This window comes from Taeniopygia guttata, chromosome 6 (genome assembly GCF_048771995.1).
Source record: "Taeniopygia guttata chromosome 6, bTaeGut7.mat, whole genome shotgun sequence".
In the NCBI taxonomy this organism is placed as follows: domain Eukaryota; kingdom Metazoa; phylum Chordata; class Aves; order Passeriformes; family Estrildidae; genus Taeniopygia; species Taeniopygia guttata.
In genome coordinates this window covers 21,924,135-21,949,870 of record NC_133031.1, presented here as the reverse complement: position 1 = coordinate 21,949,870, position 25,736 = coordinate 21,924,135, and the positions used below count along the sequence as shown (strand labels likewise).

At 37.9% G+C, this 25,736-nt stretch overlaps 1 protein-coding gene across 4 annotated transcripts in view; it reads left to right on the top strand.

Moving 5' to 3' along the window:
• BLNK (B cell linker) overlaps positions 1 to 25,736 on the top strand; it is an 85,787-nt gene that overhangs the window by 47,639 nt on the left and 12,412 nt on the right. For 3 of the 4 annotated variants that reach the window (XM_041716904.2, XM_012574603.5, XM_030276143.4), the window contains 12 exons: positions 10,223 to 10,288; positions 15,328 to 15,384; positions 17,420 to 17,469; positions 18,306 to 18,346; positions 19,156 to 19,312; positions 20,441 to 20,610; positions 21,081 to 21,162; positions 21,913 to 21,984; positions 23,435 to 23,460; positions 23,989 to 24,017; positions 24,358 to 24,453; positions 25,217 to 25,259. In XM_041716904.2, the coding sequence (XP_041572838.2) occupies positions 10,223 to 10,288; positions 15,328 to 15,384; positions 17,420 to 17,469; positions 18,306 to 18,346; positions 19,156 to 19,312; positions 20,441 to 20,610; positions 21,081 to 21,162; positions 21,913 to 21,984; positions 23,435 to 23,460; positions 23,989 to 24,017; positions 24,358 to 24,453; positions 25,217 to 25,259 (889 nt within the window). The remainder of the gene's footprint in view (positions 1 to 10,222; positions 10,289 to 15,327; positions 15,385 to 17,419; positions 17,470 to 18,305; positions 18,347 to 19,155; positions 19,313 to 20,440; positions 20,611 to 21,080; positions 21,163 to 21,912; positions 21,985 to 23,434; positions 23,461 to 23,988; positions 24,018 to 24,357; positions 24,454 to 25,216; positions 25,260 to 25,736) is intronic. The other variant, XM_030276144.4, reaches the window with a different exon arrangement.

The following is a 25,736-nucleotide window of genomic DNA, read 5'->3' as shown; positions in this document are numbered from 1 at the left end:
TACAGAAATAGATGCACTCATGATCAGGGACAGTAGGCAGCATGGGTAATGGGAAGTTAGCAGCTCAAAAGAAAATTCTGCACTAACCTTGCAAACTTTTTTGTGGTTTAACTTCCCTAGACTATAAGCCTATGATTCCTGGTATTTAGATAATTTCTAGCTGCTATATATGACTATGTCACAGCATCTCTTCAGACTTGCTGCATTTTTTTATTATGACCACAGACCTTAATGATGACCCACTGCCCATAGCTGGCTTTGCTGTGTGGCACAAAGTCCTTTTGAAGGCATCATCACCACTGTGGTAATGGGCAAACCATGGCACAAACCGAAGTGTGCCACATGCTTTCACTTGCCTAAGGTCATGCAGCCAGGAAGTTCCAGATTGCAAACAGCCTTTTCCAAGAGCACAGTTTCATGGTAATTTCACATGACTTCATTAATTTGCAGCAGTCCATCCCTGCCCCCAGCAAAAACAAAGGCTTAAAATCCCTGTCTCCAAGCATAATAAACTGGTAGTTTACTTTTCTCTGGTTGAACAAGAGTGTCTGGGGTTTTTTGCAGGGTTTTGTATTAGTCCCACTTGTTAAACAGAAGGGTTTAAGTCTTAATTCTATGAAAATCATAAGGGGTTGCCTTAAGGCCTGAATGTCTGTTTTCTATTATACCTGGAGGTGTTTATAGTCTTCACTAATTTTCTACTGGTAACTTGGCTGTAACTGCTAGGCCTTTTTCGGATCTTCTGACAATGTGTCTTCTTGAAAGTCTATAGTAGAAAAAAAATAATTCATTTGGGATTGAAATTTTATTTATTATCTCAGATTTCATCTTACATATAGGATATAATGCTTTACCATAGTGAGCATTTGCTTTTGGAGAAAATGTTTGGGGAATACCTGAATATTAGTTTTGTGCTGTAAAATAAAATTTATTATAGTAGTTCTATTAATTCCTCTTAGTGGTAGCAAACAGTCTTAGAAACTTAATCTGTTTTTTCAAGGCAAATTTTAACTTAGTTTATTACCTCAATGAGCTTGAACAGTACAAAATAACGAAAATTAACTCAAGCAAGAAATTAACTTGAGTTTCAAAGTAACATATAAATATTCCCCATGACAAAATTAGGCATCAAAGCCCACATCTGACTTCAACATCTCAACCTCTCATTAGTTACATAGAGTCCAGAGGAGAGGCTATGCAAATGATAGAACCTTTCAGTGGGTTGAAAGGGACCATCCTGTTCCTATCCCTCTGCCATGGGTTCCACTAGATCAGGTTGCTCAAAGCCCCATCCAACCTGGCCTTGAACACTTCCAGGGATGTGACAGCCACAAGTTATCAAGCCAGCCTGTTCCAGTGCCTCACCACCTTCACAGTAAAGAATTTCTTCCTAATATCAAACTGGTCTCAGTTTGATGCCATTGCCCCTTCTCCTGTTACGACATACCCTTGTAATCAGCTCCCCTCCAGCTTTCTCATAGAACCCCTGCAGTTACTAAAAGGCTGCAATAAGATCACCCCAGAGCTTTGCCTTTTCCAGGCTGAACAATCCCAATTCTCTCAGCCTCACTTCAGCTCTTCTACCTGCACTGGTGTGTTCACCTCCGTCTAACAAAAGTCTAATCTGCCCTAAGGACATAACAGCTATGAAGGTCTTCTGGTCTTCACCACCCATTGTCACCCACAGCCACCTCCTGTCTCAGCTTCCAGTGTCTCCTGGCAACTTCCCACTGCACAGTACCACTCTGTGGTGACAGCAGCTTCTGTGGCACACCCATGGTTTAGCCCAGCAGGTGTAGCCTGCATGTAAGGTCACATGAAATCCCAGTTCAGTGATTTGCAGTCTTCAAAGCTGAGTTTCACAGGCACAGGGAAAGGAGGTCACCAGGTGCATTTGCCATGCTGATGAGCACAAACAGAAGTTTTTTCTGTGGGATTGTTAGGTCCTGTTTGCCAAACAAAGCACAGGATTTTGATTAAAAGATAAAGTTTTATAATCTCTATTTCCTCTAGTTTTCTGTCAGCTTAAATAGTTCATGAATCTCTCTCTTATCTCTGGACTTTGGAATGAAATGAGATGGGAAATGCAAACTTCCCCAAATACCACTGTAAAAATCCATTCTTTCACTCAGTGTGACTTCTCCAGTCAAAACCTATTTCTTCTCCCTCTGACCTTGCCTCAGCACAGTATAGCCTCCTTCCCATCTATATTTATCCTTCTTTATTCCCTTCCCTCTGCACAACCACTTCATTCTACCAATCCCTTTAAGGCTTCTTTTCTACTTTTCAGCTATGTGATCCAACCTGGACTAATCCTCAGGATAAAAAACCAACCAACCTAAACAGCCAAACCTGAAATACATTCAATTTTACAAGACAAAAAACCTCACCCACAAGCTGAAGGGGGAAAAAAAACCAAACTAAACCACCATATAGGATTTATTCTCACACAGAATTTCCTGCCTGTAACGCTGTTTATAGAAAAGTATGCTTAAGTATGACTGTGATCTATGTGTGTTTTAAAGAAAAATAAGGCAATGTGGACAAAATGATGCAGTATAATATTGAAACTATCAAGAGATGCCCTGCTTCAGCTCTGCAGGTAGACAGCAGTGTAAGGGTGCAATCAGTTCACAAGATCAGCTATGCTTTTGTAGTACCTATAGCTGCATTCTACTTGTGCTGGCAAAGTTACTAAGTCATTGGCAAATGAATTATGTTCCAAATAAGTAATTTATTTGGAACAAATAAATGTTCCAAATAAAATAAGGCCTTGTAGTGACACTGTAGTTCTGCTAAAATAACTGTCCAGAGTAGGAGCATTTGTCAACCATAGCAATGACAAGTGTCACTGTCCTTGGCCTGCAACTGTCAGTTACTCAGCAGAAGCGAGAAATTTAGGTTTGAGCTAATGACATCAGGGTTTGGGGGTTTTTTGTTGTTGTTGTTTTTTAATAAAGTAATAAATTATCAAGAGCCAAGCAAATAACCCAATACATTAATTTTCACGCCCAGGGAAAAAAAAAAACCAGAATTCCAGCAAATGTGGCAAAATTATTTTTTGAACCTTAGTTTATAGAAGTCTCCCACACAGCTGTGTAGAGTGCTAGATATTAAATGATAATATGATATTGCAGGTACCCAGTGATATGTTGATTACAGAACAAAACAGGTTTGTGTTTTACAGAATCATTTAAAATCTATGTGCTGCACAGGACATTAAAATGTGATAGATGCTTTGCTGGGTCTGATCCTGCTGATATCTAAATTGGCAAAAGAAAAAAGAAGTTAGTTTCCCAGCTGGAAGTCCCATGATTCATCATAGCTGGGGAAGCACCCAGGGCAGAGAGGAGCGGAATTTCCCCTTTCAGTGCCAGCCCACGTGGGCTCCATTAAAGTGACATAGGGACCAACCAGGGAATTTCTCCAGAGTTTTAATAAAATCTGACTGGCTTCAGAACAAAACAAACAAAACTGTTCCATGAGTAGCCTCCATTAGGTCCCTGTCAGTGCCACCCCACATCTATGATGGGTATAATGCTTCAGTAGCTTGAGCAAGAACACTCAGCCTAAGTACAGCAGTGTTTTTCAGTGGGAATATTCTGGGTCCATACCAGATCCTGTCTTTATTCATTTCCCTGAAATGCCTTTCTGCTTCCTCTTCTTGTTGGAATGTAAAAGCCACTTAAGTATTTTAAATTTCTGCCCTTGTTCTCCTTCAGTGACCAGGCTGTAGGGTACTAATCCCAGGGAGCTACAGCATTCAGTTTTAACTGGAATGTATTTTAGAGTAGCCTAATAGGCAGAACTTCCTCCTGCTGATTGAAAACCTTCCAGAAAAGTGGAGTAAGTCTTGTGAATGTGGTTTTGGTTTTGTTTTTTTGGTTTTTAATGCATTAACTTACATCCAGAGAGCTGGTGCAAAAAAAAGAGATCAGTAAACAAACAAACAAAAAAAGGCTCAAAACAGAACAGGCCAGTTACAGAGCAGAAAACATAGCTTACCTTTTTATGTCAAGACGTGACATGTAATATTCACTTACATATACCTCATTATTTTCACTGTATACCCTACAGTGTCACTGTTGCCCATTTGGGATAAAGGGGAGAACAATCTGCATAAGAGGGAAGTTTGGAGTTTTTGTTTCTTTGTTTCCAGGCAAATTCAAATGCTTGGAAACCTAGAATGGGTTCTTCCAATATGCAAACTCCCAATCACCCCAAAGTACTTTCATCACTTTTTACTTTCATGTTAGGCATGATTTCTGTCAAGAATGTATTTTTCCTTCAAGTGCTACATTTTTTATTAGTTCAGTGAATATTAGTACTTACCAGTCCAAGGAGGACTGACAGGTTTTTTGTAAAGATTACGTAGAGAACAAATTAAGATAAAAAATATAATCAATATTTAGCCTTTCTGTGCCTCTGTGTGTACCATGTAAACACACACCTGCTCTAACTATGGGGTTTGCCTTTAGGCAAAATAGTGGATAATTCAAAAGTGAGCAGAAGAGGATGTTTCTGAGACTTTAAAAAATCAACACTCTTGTCAAAATTAATATAAACTACTGTCATTTCCCCTTGTGCATCTCCCAAACAGGGGTAAGAACAATTCCTTGTTTCTTCTTCCTCTCAGATAGGTATCTGTAATTGACTTCTCCCAATAAGCAAACCTCTTTGAACTTTTCTTCACAACTTTGAGATAGCTTTACAGATAAAGATCACAGGCTCAGTGCCTTGAATGGATGGTTTGGTGCCACAGGTTACCACCTCCAGTTCCAAACTTCTTCCTCTCCCAACAAGAAAGTCATTGCAGGGGGTGGATAAAGCCCCAGGGTGGATGGGGACTGTAAGGGCCTACCTTGGACCTGTAGCTACTGAAGTGGTTTATCTGACTGCACCTCAAGGATTCAGCTGTCTCCCTTACACATTTTTATGTATCTTACACATATCTCAGCCATTGAAAACACCAACTCTGACCCAGGTGGCTGATTCCACATGTCATTTCCTTGCAAAGGACTCCCACTCTTGCTCTTCCAGGTAGAATATGATATAAGGGTGTGTGCATGTAGAGATCTGAACCACCTGAAGGAGGTCTAATGAGGAATTAGATGCTTTCTGTATTTGGTATTACTTTTTGTTTTCTACTAAGGAATTAGATGTGAAGTCAAAGGGGTCGAGTTGTTTTATAAAATTTAATTGCATTGTCTTTGAGGCACAAAAGTGACAAGTAATATGAAAATACATCTTAGGAAGACACACAGTTCACCAAAATCCATGTTCTTCCACAAAGACCATGGCAGAAACATTGCTTTCATGGAAGCCTGGCATAGGAAAGGTGGTCCTTTTCTAGTTTGTTAATTCAGTTTGAAAAGCTTCATGCTTTTCAAAATCTCAAGTGGTAGTTTTACAAATCCCCTTCTAGGTAAGCAGGTTCTCCCCCCAAAAGGAAGCGGGAGTCGTCCCTTTGTTCAGAAACAATAAGTTTCTTTCTTAATTTGGTCACCTGCATAGCTATTTATAAAACTGAAGGATAATAGAAACACAAAACAAAGATCAGCTGGGAAGAAGGTGGTGGTGCTGTGAGAAGCCATAAAGGAGAGGTCTGGACATGCTTTTATTTCTTTAGTTTCATATTTTAATGTGGGGTTTTTTTTTTTTTTATTTAACAGAAGTAGCTGTAATAATTTTTAGATTTCTCCTCTTTGAGTTTTGGTTTGTATCTTCTAATAACTTAGCTTTTATTCTCCAAATTTCATTATAATCTTCCTTGCTTTATATTTGTGGTTCTTTCCTGTAAAACCTTATAGCTGAGGTAATTGGAGATTTTTTTGGTTTAAGTCTAAATTTGCACTTACTAAATCCCATTCTAGGTTTCCGATGCCAAGTATTTAAATTTGCCTGGAAAAGAACCCAAACAAACAAACAAAAACTCTGAAAAACATTTTTTTTTGTTTTAATGTAATCTGCCTTTCTTAAGCCAAAAGTGAGTGCTACACCTACCCTCAGTCTTACTTAAAGTGAATGGACATAGTAATCTTCAGAAACTGTGACTTTCTATGCACAGAACTACAGGCTGTCCTGTCAGTGAAAAGCAGATATACCAAAAAATGTCTAAGAACATGCAATTGGCATGGAAATTGTCTGATTTACAGTGTGTTTATTTTAAAAATTATTTTTACTATTTTAAAACCAAATCTATTTCATCAAAGACCTAACTGATGGGAGGAGGAGGATAATGAACATACAGGCCCCTTAATGTTGAATGTGTCAATATTGTTTGTAAAGTTGCCCTAGCCAACTTGTCAACATATCATGTGCAAAATTCTGCTGTTCTTTAACTAAAGAAGCTGGTTTGTAAATACTGATGGGGATTTTTCAAGAGGCAAAACAGGTAATTCAGACAGTCCTGTAAACACCAGAAATGTAAGAAGGTATAATTTTCATGCCCTAGATAAACAGAAGTAGGTATGCTTGTAATAACAGAAAATTTCCTGTAAATAAATTAAAATTAGTTTTTGTTTTGCTACCACTCTCTCACTGATGCTGCTGTCAGCCCTGGTCCCAAAAACATTAGGAGGACCCCTCTCAGCTACAAGTGCTCACAGCAGACACCATGAAGCAATTGTGTCCCCTGCCCACTCCGAGACCCTGCAGAATCCTCCTGCAGTGGGCTGTGGCTCCCCAGGGCCCAGCACAGTAAAACACTGCCAGCCAGCATGTGCCCTGGAGCTGCAGAGCTCTGGGCTCACCGAGACAGCACTACAGGTAAAGGTCACAGGTGGGTGAGCTGTGCTGCTCATGCACCTGGGGACCCTCCCTGTGTGCAGGAGCAGGGACAGGTCATGACCACAGGGGAGCCGCTCATGCTGACTGCTGTGAGCCTTAATACACATACCTACAGCACACATACTGGTAAATGTCTTCACAGATTTATAATACCCATAAGTACAATTTCTCAAAAACTAGTCTAAATGGTGGCAGAATTCCATATTACACTAATCTGTCTGAAATTAAGATGTACTTTTCTTTCTCAAGTCTAGGAACTCTGTACCTCATCACACATCTGAGTTGAAAACTTGCTACATACTTTATTCTTCTTCATTTTTCTTTTTAAAAACTATTTTGCCTTTGGAAAGCTTTTGTAGGAAAGTGTGCATGCAAAATAGCCAAAGGCTTCCAGGTGATGTTTGAAGGTGGGGAGGTGTCATAGGCCAGGCCTACCCATCATCCTCACTTCATCATTACATAGTCCTCATAAGCTGGGCTGTGACCAGATCAAAGAGAGGGTTGGCTTTTTCATTTTGTTTTGTGTTGAGGCAGGTCCACCAGCCCTTGAGTGCAACAAGGTATTTTGTCACACAACAAATCCTTCTTTCAGGATGTATGGTATTTACAATGGTAAAACTTTCCACCTTCCTTTACATAGGTATCAGAGCTACTGACCCCTTTGTAAATAAATCTGATAGTTCTGAATTACTGGAGTTTTTAGCTACAGAAATAGCAACATGGAGCTAAAATGTGTTTTGTTTTAGGTTTCTGTCTCTTTTTCTTACTCCTTCCAACATGTAGAATTTCTAATGTATTTGTAAGAAACCTAAAACTTTTTGGAAGCACCTACAGCCAAGACTTCCAAACTTACTATCTGCAGAACTTTGAAAATTTATTGTGTGCCGTGAGATCCTGATCAAAGGCTACCATCCAGTCCATACAAATTACAATTAAAATGGATCTCAAAATATCTATTGCTGAAATGCATTTTCAAAGATTAGCAGTAACACAGATTGCACCTTTATCTGCAAACTTGATTTTGCATAAAAAGATCCCAAGCAGGTTTAATGAAGAGTTGGAGCTTGTAGTTAAAGAAGCAACTTTAAGTTTTACCTCTTGATTATCTTCAATTATATGCAATGCAAAGTAAGACAAACATTACTCATTGTTTTTATTTACAGTACTAGCTGATGGAGGTCCTTGAGTATTTCTAGTATCTGCTCATCCCAAGAGAACACTAGAGAGCAAACATTAACTGGTGACAAGGTCCTGACTCAGAGTGTTGTGAAGAAAGAGGTTGTAGTTCTGTACGTGACACAAGGGCTGCCTGCACTGGGCCATGGGAGCCCCCATTTCCTGGGTGCTCTCAGGGCTGCTGCCCTGCTAAGGTCCCCTCTCAACAAACCCCTTTACTCAGAGTACCATCTCAAGTATTTGAGAGCCATACAAGTATTTTAGTACTAGTCAGATACACAGATTCTGTCAAAACTTTATGTGTATAAATGCCCTTCTGTGCTTCACTGTCCTCATTGCTCTGGAATGGCCTTTGGGGCTGGGATTGAGTGCTTTAAGATTTGGGGAATCCTCTTGCCATAGACCTTTCTATCTGCCTCTTATCTTTTCTGCTGTCTCTCTAACATCAGAAATAAGATAGACAGCTTTCTAAAACTTTTCAGTTGTTGCCTTTCATATGGCCTGGCACTTAAAGAAATTTCAGCCTCCAGCTAACTGGACAGACTGGTTTTTGCAGCTCATGCAACTCCATGGGTGGAAGGGGATTCCACTTGAACAGGAGATCAGCTGTGCTTGATGACTTCCTACACTTCCCACTTAGTGCAATGGTTATCTGCTTACTCTCACGGGCTTCAGACTAGTTAAATTCTCCAGGGGTAACAAACAAGTATTTTAAACAACGCCTACAAGAGCTGTGTTACTTTAAAAGGTGAAGAAATTCACACTAATGCATATTAGGTACCTCTCTAATTTATCAAAGTTGTAATTAGAAATCTAAATGCCTCCATAAAAAAAATAAGGAATAAGAGACACAGATTTTTAAGAAATTTGACAATGAAAAAAATGGGAATGTTTTCATTTCAGCTCATCTGCTTGGAAAAATATCATAACAGCACCAGTGCCTGTGATTTCCTAATTTAAATTCACTTTTTTAAAATAGAAATATGTAATAAATTTATTTTTTAAACTATAGCCTCATTCAAGACTCGGGAAACATCTGTGGTGCTCTAATCAAATCACCTAAATACGATCAAATGAAAAGCAAACTAGTTCAGGTACTTGTAGTTATCAATTTTGTGTTGGATCTTATTTGCATGTGTTTATGAAGATTTTTTAGCAAATAAATGACAATATAGAATAAAAACAGTAACGTGAAAAAAGCCACTTTTTAAAAATAATAATTTTGCTAATATAAAGATATTGGTGTCAGTGATGAGCAATAAGCAATATTCAGATAGAAATCTACAATTAGATTTTTGTTGGTGAGTTCTATCTCTGACAAACAACAAAAGAAATGTAACTGATGCTGATGTCCATCCCTAATTGAAGTCTGGCAAGCCTTTCTGAAAGAAACATAAACACTTATAACCGTTCTCCCCAAACTAGAACTAAACCATTTAGATATCCTCTCATTCTTTTCATTCCTCATTACTTTTCATTTATAGACACTGCCAGGTGCCAGCTGGGGCACAGCACAGAAACAGCAAACTGCAGATGATGGCTATTTCTGATGTTTCAAGCAGAACCAGAAGCTGAATCTGTTAAGAAAAAAAAACCCAAAAAATGCAACAGAAAAGCAGAAGTTCTTCTGAGCTTTTCACCTCATATTTAATGCATCTGTTTAGTTTAGATAATGATCCAAGCTGGTCCTATAGGTGTAGTACATTGTTGTTGGAATTTTTTGAGCATTCATACACTTGTGAGAAACATATACACCTGTTTCTCACAACTATATGTAATTCATTTCTTTATATTAGCAGGTAACACTATATCATTTTGCTGTAAATTAGTAGCTTGAGTTTTCAGCAGGAGTTAAAGATGTGCTTGTGAATTATTTGTCCATTATTCTCATTACATTTACATGTCCCATGTATGGCCAGAATTCAGAGGGCGTCACCATTACAGCCTTGTAGTGTTGTAAAGTCAGTTCTAGATAAAATGTTAACATTTAAATATTCTAAACTATTAATTTAGGCAAGGATTTTTTTTTTTCCTGATGCACTTACTCTTAAATTGATTGTTTATACCATATTTAATTGTATTTAGAAGGATAACATAAATAATACTAAAGAGGTCTTTAAAAGGAAGGGAAACTTCATGCACAAATGATTTAACAATTAAACTACTTATTGGAGATATAGTGACCATATTTTTCTTGATTTATATTGATGTTCAATCACTTGGTAATTTAATGCTGGCTTTGTTTAATATCTTACAGAAAGCTTCAGAAGATGGTGCATGACATCAAGAAAAATGAAAGTGGGATAATAAACAAGTTCAAAAAGTAAGTTTGTAATGCCAGTCCCTAGTTTTATCAATGTGGGGAAGTTTGGATTATGAGCAGAGTGTTGTGTGGTACTTTAGTGATGGGACCATATCATTCCAGAGGGATGCACTGCAGTGCAGGGAAAGAGCTTCTGTTCACACTGCAACCTGCAGAATTGTCATCAGTATTAAGATTATAATAAAGGAGTTGAAGAACTGGGGCCCAATGATAGGTTGTGTTTGTAGCCTTGAAAAAAACAGTATTTGAGTGCAGACCCTTTTTTTGGAATATTTGCTGGAAATGGTCATTGCTTGTTGTCTTGCATGTGTGCCTTTCTCCTTAGGCAACTGTTTAGGCTTCCTGCTGCAGTTAAGTTGAATTTGAGCTCCACCTTGAATCAACTGGTCAGACATCATACTTAAAATTCCCATAAAAATGCTAAATCCTCATGTGTTTCAGTCTCATAAAACAAAATCCAGCATTACCTAGCACCCTTATTCTAATAAGATATACTGAACAACATGCAGATTGTGTCACGTGCATGAAAGTATTATAAAATATTCATATGTATTTATACATAGAAATTCCAGTAATTTTGCATCCTTGTCAAATGAATACATTATTCAGTGTTTCCAGACAAACATCTATTTAAAGCAATTAGCTATTTAGCACACTTTTCTTAATGCAACAGCTCATTTGCATTGAAATTCCATTTGGATGCGATTTTCTCATTCAGATATGTTCCTTTACATGGGTCATTGGCAACAAAAGTACTTGTTTCCAGGACAACCATCTTAAATTCTACAAGTACAGCTCTTGTACATAAAAGACACGTGGAAGCATTGTTTTAAATTGCTTTTAAAGAGGGACCATGATGGCTCAGTTCAGGGGAAAGAGCTCGGTGTATCTGAAGTGATCAGTCAGTTGCTGGCAGCAGCAGTAGAGCCCTGCCTGGTTTGGCTATGCAGGGCTCTGGAGAGCTGCCAGAGTAGGGGGACACACTCCCAGGAGCAGCAGGACTGCCCAGCTCTCCTGTTCCCCAGGCAGGACGAGTAATCCTGGCCTGCAAGCCCTCCTTTGTGCTCTCATTTCTACAGCTGTGTTTCTGCCCACAGACCTTGAGCAGGTTCTGATGGTAAAACCTCTGATCTATCAGATTTTTGAGATAATTTTTTTCCTTTACTCATTCTCTTTCACTCTAAGATTGCTGCAGTTCACAGTTTATCATAGTCACTTGCTATGCTCACTTATTTCCATGCAACCACAAAAGGAGAGTTTCCCATAGAATGGCCCTCTTTTAACTACTTCTGGTTTTAAGTTAATTTGTGGTTTTGTTTTTAACACAGTGACCACTGTGTTCACCACCCATCTACAAAATCTCATTTTCACCTGGGACTTGCTCACAGGAAAGAGCCGCTAGGCTGTCCAAGGCTTTTGGTGGGGGTTTGGAGGGAAGTGGGTTAGAGATTTTCTTATAGTTGTTGCTTTTTAATAAAGGGTGGCTTCCCACTTCACAATAGTTGTTTAACTGTAATTAATAATGTCCCAATGGACTCAGTTCAAAAGCCTCAGAAAGGAAAGACGACAGAAACAACAGAAGCACCTAAGTTTATAATTTGAGGCTACAAAGTGTCTCCCATAGCAGCAATGATTTCTGTTGTGAATCAGTTGCTCTGATTGTGTGTCTTGCCTAAACAGTAAGAAGGGAAGTAACATGAACCAAATGTAGCAGAAGCTCGGAAGGTCATCATTAAGTGTCAAATATTGCTGCTATAGAACTGTAATTCTTTGATTTACTCAAGATTAAATATATATATATATATATATATATATATGAGCAAACTCATAAAAACTCAAAGTATGATTGTAGCACAAAGGTCACATGTCAACTCTCCCAGTTATAAGAACACAAACAGAGGTATAAAAGCATAATAATATTTCAGATGTTACTATGATTCGTCTGAGTAATAATAATCTTTTCTGCAGTTATGAAGATCAGAAATTTAGTTTCTAAAAATTGAATATCTAATATTTGCACATAACTTCAGAGTTCAAGTCTTGAACACAGCACATAATGAGACTTGCAATAAAAGCACACGTTCACAACATTGATCAGGATATGTACAAGAGGTGCTAAGCTTTACAGAATTAGAGCTGGCTGTGTTCCTCACTATGCAATCTTTGGGGGCTTTTTGTTTGACTGTAGATGCTTTCTCTAAAACACAGTTACCCAGATGATCACTTCTTCCATTTCAGTTAAGGGATTATTTTATTAAATGTCAAGGTTCTAAACATAACTGAAGCAGGAAAGATTTTGTTTTAAATGGGCTTTGTGTAGCATAGATTCACCCATATGCTGGAAAAGAAAATAAAAATCAAACCTTTTATAAGTAGAAATAATTTTAGAGAATTCAAATAATGTACTTGCATATCTGAAGCCTAAAGGTATCACCCAAATGTATGCTGTAAGCCTCTGCTATACAAATTGAAAGAATAACCAAATATTCGTGAAATTAATTAGACTTATCAGCAGTATTTGTTAAAACACTTCTAAAGTGGATTGGCACTTGGTTATGCAGAAATGTAAAAGGTCTTGCATCAGGACTTCTGCTTTCCAGTCTAGTTTGTCTGTGGTGTGCAAGTGGGGAGGAATTCATCTACAATCCATGTGTGTCTTAAAGGTCTGTGGAAAGCAGGCTGAGCAGTCCTGGTAACAGGAAAGAAATAGAAACGTTGTTTTTTCGTTGCTTAAAAGTTCCTGTTTGTTCTGGCAGTAAAAATATTGGCCACTGCAGGATAGCTGTCACCTGCTTGACCTTAATCACATGCAAAGCTGTTTACAGCCCTGAGTCCCAGCTGCTGTGCAGATCACAGTGTCAAGAAGGATTATGTACTCAGGTGTAGCAGCAATGAGTGTAGCCAGCACTGGATAAACAATGAGAGCTGGGGCATTTTTTTCATATTCACATCCTTGGTAATACAGAACAGGGAAGCAGAGAAATCATAGGCTGCAGGATGTAGGATGGTTGCCTATGTGTGAAACACGCTGTAAAGACAGCACTCATCTGTACATCATAAGCTTTAAGCCTTTAGGCTTTGTTCAGTGGAATCCTGGCTCCACTGAAGTTGGCATTAAAAGTCACACTGCATGCACAGCAAAGTCAGGACTTCACCTAAAATTTTGTACATGCTGACCTACTATGTTGGATAAGAAACAAGAAGTTCAGTTTATTCTCCTTGTTGTAATATCACATCCTTCACAAAGCCATCAGAAGTCATGCACTTGTACTTGTGTTTCTGACTGCACACTAACCAAATGTGTCCAGTTCTTGAACATTTGCCATATGACCTGGAAAATGGAAAAAAGATGCTTTACCCAGCTTTTTAGTTGGGTAAGTCTTTGCTTCAGATTTGTGTAGCCCATTTTTCTATACCATTTATAATCTAGGCATTAACTTTGGGCAGAAAAATAGCTGTGTCACTAAGCGTCTCTTCAACCTGCATAGCTACAACTAAAAGACATTCATGATCAAACCCTTGGCAGAGGGAAAAGCAGTATTTTATTAAACAAACAGTGAGAGAAAGTACCAAAATCAAACTGTACCACACTTAGAAAAATAAAACAGGAAAAAGTATAATTCCTAATTTTAACTGTTATGCTGAAGAACATGAAAATTACTGTGTAGCTGAATAGAATGTTTTGAGTGTCAGGATTTTTATTACTATAACTGCCATAGCACATTGTAAGAACATGCGTGAAAGAGTAGTAATAACAATTTTTTTTAAAAATCCCTTTCTCTTTAATTTTATCTTGTACAATTTCTGCATAATTCCAAATGTGTAACAAACTATTCCACTAGGAATACACAGTTCAGGAAATCAGATCTGTTCACATCACACCTTTTGGAGCTCTGAAAATGTTTCTGGCAAAGTTCAATTAATTTATTGTGTAATCACAAGTGTGATGTTCTAGTGCATGTAAAGCTAATACATACTATAAATACTCAACTCAGAAAAAATATCAATAGAATTTTTGTAAAAACTATTATGTTAAAATGGTTCCTAACAAGGGAGTGGACTTTGCATAGACTGAGCAATACAAAAAGCAAAGAGCTTTTGAAAACAAAGAGTTTTCAGGCATATCTTAAATGCTGGGGGAGTGAGCAGAAACACTAGTAGGAAAATGCGCCTGTGAGAAAATTTAAGTGCTACATGTAAAAGTCTACTAATATGTATGTTTGGTTCTTTTTCTGGGTGTAGCCTGTAAAAACAAGTGCTGCTAGAGCAATACACCCCAACCTCTGCTGCAGCTTATTTTAAAAATTTTCATTTAATGCAGGAAAACAAAAATGTGATGCAAATTTTAAGTAATATTACTTAGATAATATGCTAGAAATGTTAAGTACATGCCTAAATGTTTTGTTGGCTCAAACTCAGCATATTATAAGGGGAAATCTTGGAATACATTGCTTTAAAATTGAATAATTTATTATCTTAAAAGTTGATCTGAATTTCTGTATCCTGCATTCTGTTCTTATGTGAGAAGCATTCCGTAACCCATTATATGAAATGTCTCCAGTGCCACCTGGTTATTTGTTGAAGCTCTAATATATGTACTAGGACTAAATACATTTAAATATGCACGGTCAGTTGGATGGCATTTGATTCTTCCAGTCCCTTCTCATTAACTTCAGGGGACAGGACAGAGACAATTGCCATTCTGCAAGGATCTGTGTGGACAATGAGGTCAGAGTCTGCAATAGTTGGGTAACCACGCCTTGGAGTAGGGTTGTGTGTTTGGAGCTTGTGTTGTGGTTTGCACATTGGGTAGAGTTCTGGCTCCTGTGAAGTGAAGCTGCAGCTGACTTCAAAAGAGCCTGGATTCCAGTTCTGGCAGTCAGAGAATCATACCAGTACTGTGAAAACTTCTTTTTAAGTGGATTTGAATTTTAGAATAAATAACGTATTTGCAAAGATTCTAGCAAATATAGATGTGGGCGGGAACTGTTTCAGCTCTGTGACAGAAACATTATTTCTTTTCTTCTATTGATATTCAGGTTCCAAAATGAGCAAGTGGCCTTAATTTGCAAAACTGGGAAAGATACTTGGGATCGGTATGCTATTCCATAGCTGCACCATGGCACGACAGGCTGCTTAGACACAGACCTCTGTTCTTACCTTGTGTGCTTTCGTTATAACGTATTTACATTTTCTGCCAGGGCCACTGCCAGGATTTACAGGGCCTGGTACCAAGTGTGGAAGATTTCTTCTTAGCAGCTTAGAAATATGTTGTATTGCTTAAGCCATGTACTTTACACCACGACACAGACAGCCTCTTACAGTTGCCTCAGTTCCACCATTTTCCAAGTCTCCACCATTTCCGAACAACTCATGGCAGACGTGTTGCAAAATACACCAAGAGATTTTGGTCTCCCCTTCCTAAGATGTGAGATGAGCCTGGCAGTGGCCCTGGGATTTTCTTTCTAACATGGCTGTGCTAACCTGGACAGAAGACCAGAGCAGAGCTGTTGAGAATGCTTTTTAATTTACTGTTTGTACACTAAGTTATATTATGCTTCAGGAAGTTAAAACCTCTGAGGAGACAGCTATCCATCATTAGTGTTGTTAGCCATGAAAAAAGCAGGCTAACATTGCAAAAATAATCTTCCTAGTTTTGTTTTTGTTTGGCTTGGGGGGTTGTTCTTTTTTGAGTTTTTGCAATGCCCGCACAATTAATTCATTGCTTCATGTATGAGGTGTTTTTGGTGACTGTCTGAACAACAGAATTCCATTAATTCAACGCAGAAGTAGCCAAAGCATTTCTCAAAACAGACAGGAAAATTTGTAAGTTGATGTGGTATTGCCAGCATGCCACCACCCTGAGTAAAAGTAGTACCTGAAAAATGATTACCTAGGCAGCCAGCTCAGGACCTGAGTCCTGACTGTCAAATTCTTGGGGTAAAGCAACATTTGTAAACACTATTGTTCAGAGATCCCAAAAAAAACATTTTAAATTCTTTGGGGATGTGTTTTTTGTTTTTTGGGGTTTTTTTTAATTATTTGCTTATTTTTGCAAATGAATTTGTTAGGACCTAACTGAAGAATGAGTGAAGTCATCAGTTTAGTAGACAGAGCTTCGGGTCCATGGTGAGATCTCATCAGTGCTACAACAGAGCTGTCAGACAATGTTCAAAAGTCACTTTAAAGAATAATTTTAACGTCATTAATTATCTTAATGTTTTATCTGGCTGCTAAAAACAAAGGGTTTTTTTTTTCCCTCTGCAGAGGCATCAGTCTGGCCTGCAATGTCACACGTGCACTGTTCATCCTGACTTTAAACCCAAATTCTTCTCTTTCATTACAGGGTAGTGAAATAATTCAACTGACTGTAATTCAATGTCTTCTTTGGTCAGCTGCAATTTAGTAAGGAGGAGTATACATTAATACCCATATACATATAAATATAAATATATATGTGTGTTCTTACATGTATGTGTACTTCTGCTTGCTAGATATATATATGTGCACATACTTATGAACCTACCTGTATTGACAAAAAGATCCTTTCAGTATTTCTACAAATTATCTTTTGATTCACTTGGTATGTAATGCCATCGTAACAGTCTTTACCAAAAAAGGGACATAGCATCATAAAATAATAAAAAGTAGAATCTTGCACTGAGAGACCCGGTATACATTTAAATATTAACCGTCAAATAAAGTGCATGCAATATTATATAGTTCTAAAAATACAAATGGAGAGTGCTACACCACTCTCTTATGCCATAGTCTTAATAAAGTCTCTGTGAACCCGAACAGATTTTCATCTACTGATTATCATTTATTTCTGCCCCCTATCTTCTCTCTTTCTGGAAATGAAGATGTGGTGTGAGCAAGGAAGCTGTCCTTTCAACATATGTTCTTAGTGAAAAAAATGTATTAAATTCTCAGATTCTGTTTAATTATTTTATCAGTTTCTACCTTTTGAAAGCATTCTTCTACAGCTAGTTGCTAAGCATCTGTGATGGTAATCTGTATTTCTTTAGCTGCAGGTATCTTTAGTTATCAGCTTTTTTATGTGTCTGGCTAATGCTCCTTTCTAATAAATGTTACTTATGAGATCATAAATGTAATAATTATAATTTACAGCCTTAAAAAAAAGCCACCGCCAAGTCTGCCAAAAAGGGATTATGCTTCAGGTAAGGCTGTATTAATGTAAATTTAAAACTGCATGTCTGTGTTAATTTGCTATCTATATGCCTAACAATATTTCAGTTACACAGTGCCTCATAATTTGTTTTTAATGAGAGAAAAGATACCATTATCAACAACTCTGAAGCTAGTTCACACCTCTGAAATGAAAGGCAAGAAAAAATTAATTGTGCCAGCATGAAGAGTAACAAGTAACCACTCTTTCAAAATCAGTCTTAATCAGACAGAGTTCTGTATCTAGGCTGCTGTAAAAATGGAGGAGAATTTGCATGCAGCCCCTCCTTACAGAAACTGCAAGTAAATACGGAAGGAATTGAATTTACTTGCTTATCATACAGCCCACAAACTAGTTCCTGGCTATTTTTACAAGTTAATAGCTATCTTGTTAAGATAAGAATAGAAATAAACAAGAGAGAGTTTGGAACTTACCAGGTAACTGTTCCCTGTTGAATACAAACACTTAACCAACTTTAACCAATGCCCAGAGGTCAGAAACAGTTATATTATCTAGAAATTGTGACGCCTACTTAAAAATGAGATGCATTAGCAGGACACTGTGGGTAAAGTGCATGCTCTGCTGTTCAGACCATCCAGAGTTTGTCATTTTCTAATGCTTTTCCAACAGTTATGAAATAATTTGTCAAAAATAAGAAGGCTTTTAATTTACTATTCTCTCTAAACAGATGTTTTGCTTAGAACTGTTTGGAAATTTTGCTCACTCTTTTTTAACTGAGTATGATAAGAATAGATTGAAAAACCAATCTAAGAAAAACATTTATATTCACTATTACATCTCCTTAAATAACTCTAATGTTTGGTTTAGAACACACAGACAATGAAGAGGAACAATGGTCAGATGATTTTGTAAGTACATATTTTGGGCTACTAGGAGGTTACTGTGGCAACAAGTTAGCACATGAAATAGTAATAAATGTTTCTTTTTAAATCATCCAGTTGTGGTTGAACCAAATACTATTGAAATGTTACGGGGTTTTTTACATTAGTTTAATTCATAAGTAGCCACTGATTTTGAGCAGCCTCAATTTTTTTACATTTAACTTAGAAGTACTTTCAGAAGCACAGTCAATGGTAGCCACAAATGCTAAGGTTTTTGGATAAGTAAGCACGTGGCATGAATTTGAGGGACTTCCCAAAACAATCAATTAGAAATCAGTAAGAGATTTTATTTGGGGCAGGAAGAGTGGAAGGGGTGAGGAGAGGAAAGTCACTTCTTACTAAAAATGAAAACTTCTGCTAAGATTTTAGAAAACATAGAATGAAGCAATTCATGGCTGTCAGCCATGTAAGTAATGGTGCAATTGTCAGCCTGAAGTGACCAGCTTCTTCCTTGAGTACCCTTTTAACTGGAAAGGGAGAGGAAGTAACAACACACCAAGATCCATCAAGCTGGATCTAGAAAGGAGCTGTCCTGGGAAAGGAAACAAGCTATTGGTCTATAATTTGAAGAGTCGGCTCTTGAGATGAAAGGATTCCTTGGAGACAGCAAGAAGACAGGGAGCTCCTGGGAGGAGGAGAAGAGGAGGAGGCAGGAGTGCCTCTTTGCAAGAGGAAGCACTAAAAGGGAATATGATGTGTCCATTCAAGGGTACATAGTTGTAATTTTGTGTTATAGATTGCTATGAGATGAGAAATGGAGAGTTCTGTCTTTCTAGGACAGTGATTATGAAAACCCAGATGACCACTCTGACTCTGAGATGTATGTGGTTCCCAGTGAAGAGAATCCTGATGACAGCTATGAGCCACCTCCAAGTGAGAAGGAGAAAAAGAAGATTCCCTCTGCATTCCCTATTTCTAGGGGTGAATATGCAGGTAGTTATGGAATAGTTAACTATGTCACCTTGATCATTGCTTTTTGATCAGTACCAGAAGAGAAGATGCCTCAAATGCACTAATCTGTCTTTCCACAAGAGTTTGCTTCTAATTCTGATACTCAGGTCTTAAGCATTCAGGAGTATGATTTTTTTTATTACAGCATGAAACAAGTTAGTATTGCTGGTAGTGATGTTTATAATTTTAATATAATGTGTCCTAGAGACTTTGATAGACATCTACTAATGACAAAATTCAAGCAAAGGTATGGGAGATACTATTAACTTGTGGTTCCAAGTTAATCCACATATATTGATGCAGCAATTACTATTAAAGATGAGGCAGGTAAGACCAGCCAGGTCCCTTTTTATACTTCTTTGCTTCTCCAATCATTATTCCCAAAGCAGTAAAACAGTAGTCCAAATATTCACTCCAAAATTGGTACTAAGGATGATAAATATTCTGAAAAACAGGACAGGATTGAGATTTTGTTCATATCAGTCCAGTATAAAGGGATTTTTTTCTTTCTGATTTGATACTTTTCAACCATTAATACACTGCATTCAAGTGAATGAAAGTTAGCTTCAATAAGATGAAGATTTGAGACATGGAGAAAAGAAACATTGACATAATGCCTGCTTTCATTTTTGTATGATACCAGACTATTATTGGTTGTAGGATATTCATCTACGTGTTAAAATACCACATGTGTACTCACAGAAGTTCATCAGCCCTTTACCTGTGTGTTCTTTGAAAAGGGAAGGACTTGACATGCCAGAGAACCTGGCACAATTCTTGTTCCTGTCCCATCCGGTGTAGTTTTTCTCATGTCTCATAGGCACTACACCACCCAGCCAGCACCTTTTCCCCAGGGAGTTAAACAGATGTTCATACAGCAGTCAGTGTCCAGGCACCCACTGCACCTGATACAGAGGGCTAGGCTGCTGCCCTGAGCAATGAAACAGGACCTGCTTACACACAGATCTCAACATCAGGTCCAGCTGTGCTCAGGTCTGCTGTTGGACCTGTGCTGCAGCCACAGCAAAGACTTTTACACAAGCAGTAGTAGAAAGTGCAGAGACTAATGTGTAATTTTTCCTAAACTTGTTGTTTTCTAACAAATTTAAGACAATCGCACCAGTCACCAGACGCTTCCTCCCATCAACAAACCTCTCCCAAGTACACCCAGTCCAGCCATGTCCAGACCAAAGAAACCGTGTGCGCCATCCATGCCATTGCCATCTCCTGCTGCAAAACCAAAAGTGCCACCAAAGCCTAAGGAGTGCAGTGATGATGAGGTAAAGTTTACAGATATATTTGTTATAACTGTGTAAATGTTATAGCAGTGCCATGGTCTGGTCTCTTTCTTAGCCTTTGTAGTACAAATAATTTTGTACATCACTAATAGTGACTGGCAAGTACCATACTGATTCCTAGGGGTATCTGCCTGCTTTGAGTATCAAGGAGGCTCTTTAGACCATGGAATAGCTCCTGATCATGCATAACAAGCTGCAGGCAGTGGGGACAGAGTAACCTCAAAGGCTACTCCAGGACAAGAGGGAAGGGAGGGCTTCCACACACCAGTGGAATAATTCCATAAAGGGTTTGCAGTCCTTGGGATTCCCTTCCACACAGGATGATAAATGGCTGAAATAGGAGTCACTGGGAAATGGCAACTATTGTAAACTGCTGCCAGGGCTTCAATCCAGACAGTTTGATGACAAGCTGGACGTTTAACGGAGAGACTTTTTTCCTGCATTTCTCATAGGATAACTACATTGTGCCAGTGGACAATGATGATGATAACTATGTTGAACCCACAGAAGGCAGCATGTCATTACCTACAAAATGTGAGTTTTGATCATTTAAGCTTATAATTAGGGCTTTATTAGGAATGATAGTGAAAAAAAATGGGTCAAATTAATGTCTGTTTCTAGGGTTCAAAGAGTGGAGATGCAGCTATTAAAGAGATTACAGACTGTAAAAAGGAAGTTGGCTCCTTTGGCTTATGCCAAGGCCAAGGAAAACTATTTTTAACTTTATTGGAAGACATGTTTAATTTCTGCCTCTCTGAGCTGTTTCAAAGTCCAGCCCTTGTACAACCAGGAGGCTTCTCATGACATATGACCTGCCTTCTCATCCAAGGGAGCAGTAGCATTAAAATTCTCTCTTTGCTGAAGTGCTTCAGGAGCAGAACAAGCATTTTTAGATATTTAGTAAAGACAGACTTTGATTTTATTTTTTTAAATCTCACTTATATATATTTAGCTAGAGAATGAAACTACTACAGCCCAAAGGTGAAAAGTAAACAGAGAAGAGCATGTAGTTCTGCTCTCTGACATTACTGACAGTATCAAACCTCTTCAGAAAGGCTGGAATACTGAACAACACTTCTCTTTTAAAATGAGAGCTGCTTTCTGACTCAGTTGATTTATTCAAGGTCACACAAAAGGTTGTCATTTGGACCCATTTAATATTCATTCCTATTGTATAAATGTTACATTGTTAGTTTGTAAACAGATGTGTGTGTATATATAAAACATATGTGTATATATATATGCACAAATATATATATGTACATGAATAAAATATCTTTTTAGCACCTGTGAACAGATTTATGAAGACAACAAAGCCAGCCCCTCCTATTTCTCCAAAGCCTTCTATTATGCAAGGTATGTGAAGCTTGCATTGCTCTTAGAATAAAATAATGTAAGACTGTGAAATATTAAATTATGCCTGATGTATTCACATCACTAACCCTATGACATACTAAAGTAAAACAAAAATATGTTCCCCTTTAGCTTTTCTATGTTGTAGCTTTTCTATGTAGTTGCTTTGTTTAGCTTGAACAGTAAATCCATGTTACACATGGCTAAAACTAGAACAGGTTATTTGCACCAAATTAATTTATATTTAGTCTTTTGCTCTAGTGGAGGAACACAAATGGATCAATACAGCAAAAAGAATTATAGGATTCAGTATGTCAGTAATCCCATTTCACCATAGGAATCAAGACCCAATACTTCAGACCATTAGACTTATCATATAGAAATTCTGTACAGGCTGATGTATTGCATGGCCTTTTATAACACTGAGGTTCTATAAAGAGCAGTATATTTGGAAAAAGAAATAAAAGCAGAAGCAAATAAGAGGAATCCCATTTGCTTTTGTTAATTCAGATATTTTTGTTTAATATCTCTCTTCCAACTTAGAGGCTTTTTGCATCCTCACTCTCATTAATTGCTTGGATGTAACCTTTCCAGACATGACACAGTTCTTTAAAAAGCTTTGCATATTCATTAGCAATGTGTTTAGCTTTAAAGTCACAAACTACAAGTCATAAACTAACATTTGTTATTAATTACTTAAGATTTCATGAGTTATTTTCCAGACATTTTAAAATGCCCTTTTCAATCTCAGCCTTTCTGTAAATCAGTGTCGAGCAACAACCAGTTCCTGACAGATGTTACTGAAGAATAAAACGTCTCCCCCTGGTGGGAGCTGGGGCGCTGAGTGCATTAAAGTGATGAAACCTCATATGAAATTTACTGAAATAGGATTCTGTGTGCACTGAAGAACTGGGCATAGATAAAGATGCTGGTGCTTTTTTCTTTCATGATCTATGAATTAAAGTATACTCGTGGGTCAGAACTCAGGGAGGGATGTTGGCCATGCAAAGGAACCAGCTTGTATTTATGACTGATCTGATTTCTTCCTTCCTGAGTCAAGTAAAGGCTAAATACTACTGCAGGTGTGATAACACATTTTTTCCAAACTGACCCAGGTTTGCACAACACAAGCATTCATTTTGCTTTCAGGAGGGAAGGAATGAGAAGAAAAACAAAACAATAAAAAGGTTTTGCGATGGGAAGAAACTTGATTTATACAGTGACTGTACATCAGAATTCCTGTGACTTCCCCTGAAGTTCCCACTAGAAGACAGGGGATGTTGATGCTCCAGGGTTTTGGAGGCAGATTCAAATTCTGAGCAGATTCCCCAAGTTATTTTTCCAGAGTCAGACATATGACCGGTACAAATTCTGATCAGGTTTAATGGTAACTTGCAGGCTGTTTTTGCTACACTAAAGAATACTTTTTTTTTTTTTCCCCTCTGTCCTATAGAAGTCTACGAGGTTCCTGAAGAAGAGGTAAGGCCTTTCTACAGTATGACTCCCATTGCCTCAGGCAGGGTACAAATGTGACTGTGAGAAAAGATTATCAGTCTTTCAAAGGGGAAAAACATGAGCATATCTCTTCCTGCACTTAAAGCTTTCTGACACTCCCTTTTCAGAAAAGCTGGCAAACCATTTCAGAAGAGCAAATGGGAAAGGGAAAGTTTCTCAGTCCTCTGTGATAGTGATCCAATCTGGGAAGCAGTGGCCTAAGGGAATGTTTTACAGAAGCAGAAGTGCAGCAGAAGAGCAATGACAGTTCTGACACAGTAATTTTTTTCTCATTTGCTGGTACTGACATAACATATGGCCAAAGCAGATTTACTGATGTTGAGTTCTTGCCTCTCCCGTCCTAATGTAGATTACCAGAGAGAGCTCTAGTAGAAATCTGTATCACAATGCAAAAATAATATCTGGATGTGGTAACATAAATAGGATCATACAAATCTATTTTATGGAACTAAAAAGTGACCAAAAAACAATTCAGTGCATTTTCTCTTACAGGAAAAACCATCACCACCACCAGTAACCAGGTAACCCATTACTGTGAATGTTTGTGCATTATTTAAAACCGTCATAAAATATTTTTTCTCATCTAGATACTACATGTCTGGTAATTCTTTCTCTAGAAGAAATACAGTAACAGAAGTAAGAAATACTTAGAGTAAATATCTCTTCAGATTATCTACACAAATATTATCAACCATTTCTATGTTAATTTCAATAACCCAAAAGTGATACATATTAAAAAGAAATACTCTTAAGGTTACTTATTAGAATTTTGAGGGGGTAGGGGAGAAGAAAGAGAGGTTTTGTTTGCATTCACTGTTGTTAAATGTGATTTTCCTTTCTTAATTCATGTTTCATTACTAGGTTCACCAAGCCACTGATGTTCATGCCTGCTCAGAATACGGAGCACTCCCACATGCTCAGCATGGCCAGAGATTCACCTAAGCAGGATACTTCCAGGTAAGTTAAGAGCAGCTTAGATCAACAGGAAATATTAGCAGAGAAAAAATTTTCATCTCTCTAATGTGTAGACTTCAAACAATAAACAATTGTCAGGACACTCAAATAGCTAGGGATGCTAGGACAAGGTGAGAACCAAAAGTTCTCATTGCTTTGTCAATTTTTGTGTTCAAGCCAGTTTGCCATACGAATAGGATTTTCTGAAATATCTCTTCAGGCATCCAGTACAGGGATAAAATACCTCTGCCAGCCAGTTTAAGGTCCTATTAGCCATCTCTGCACCCTTGCAAATTAGATGTTTTTGCAGTTGTACAAGATGGATTGTAAAGAAACTGGGCTCAACAAATCCATGGTTTATATCCCAAGTCTCTGGAGGAAAAGGAAAAAATGATACTTGAGTGTGCAGCCTACTTCACTCCTGTGTCCCCAGAAGCATAGAAAGCTGCATCATAACCCCTGCCTCCTCTCGAGGTCATTATTCTACAAACTATGCTATGTGCCCCCAGGAGGCATCCACAATATGTGTGTGAGGATGGTTGGTGAGGTCCTGTGCAGTCACAGGGGACCCAAAGGCTAGGGCAAGATCTGTTTTGGAGTTGTTCCACACCAAGGGCACAGCATCACCACAAGCACTGTAGCTGTGCAGAGCTGAAATCAAATCCATTTACTCCCAACCTCCTCCCCTCTAGATCTTAAAAAGCCTATATGATCCAATTAAATAAATAAATGCTACTCATCATCACTTACAATGTGTATTTTTCAGAAATATTTTGCCTCTCCCCAGAAGTCGTCTTCATCCAAAAACAGTGAGTAGTTAATGGGCCACTCTAAAAGAACATGTTAAATTTAGCCCTGTGTTTTATATATAAATAGATGGATTATCTATTTATTATCTGGATTAAATAACAGAAACAGATGACCAAATATCAGATTCATCTAATATTGTGATTGTTGCTATTAATCTTTTGGGCAAAAGAGCACTGGACATCTGTATTGATCCAAGAAAAAGTTCAAATGTTTTTTCGGATATAATTTCTTGTACTAAAAAATACCAGTTTTTTTTCAGGAACCTTACTTTAAGTAGCAAAGGATGATTTTGCCCAGTCTGAAGCACTTTTCCTTGAGCCTCATTCCTCAGATGGTGAATGATCAATGCTTTCTGAAAATGGAAACCTTCTAAAATGTCAGACTGGGTAGTCTGAGTAACCAGTATCACTAGAAAATGCAGTCCTTGAAGGACTAATTACAAGCCTTGGGTCCTAAGGATGTGTTTCAGCCAGTCC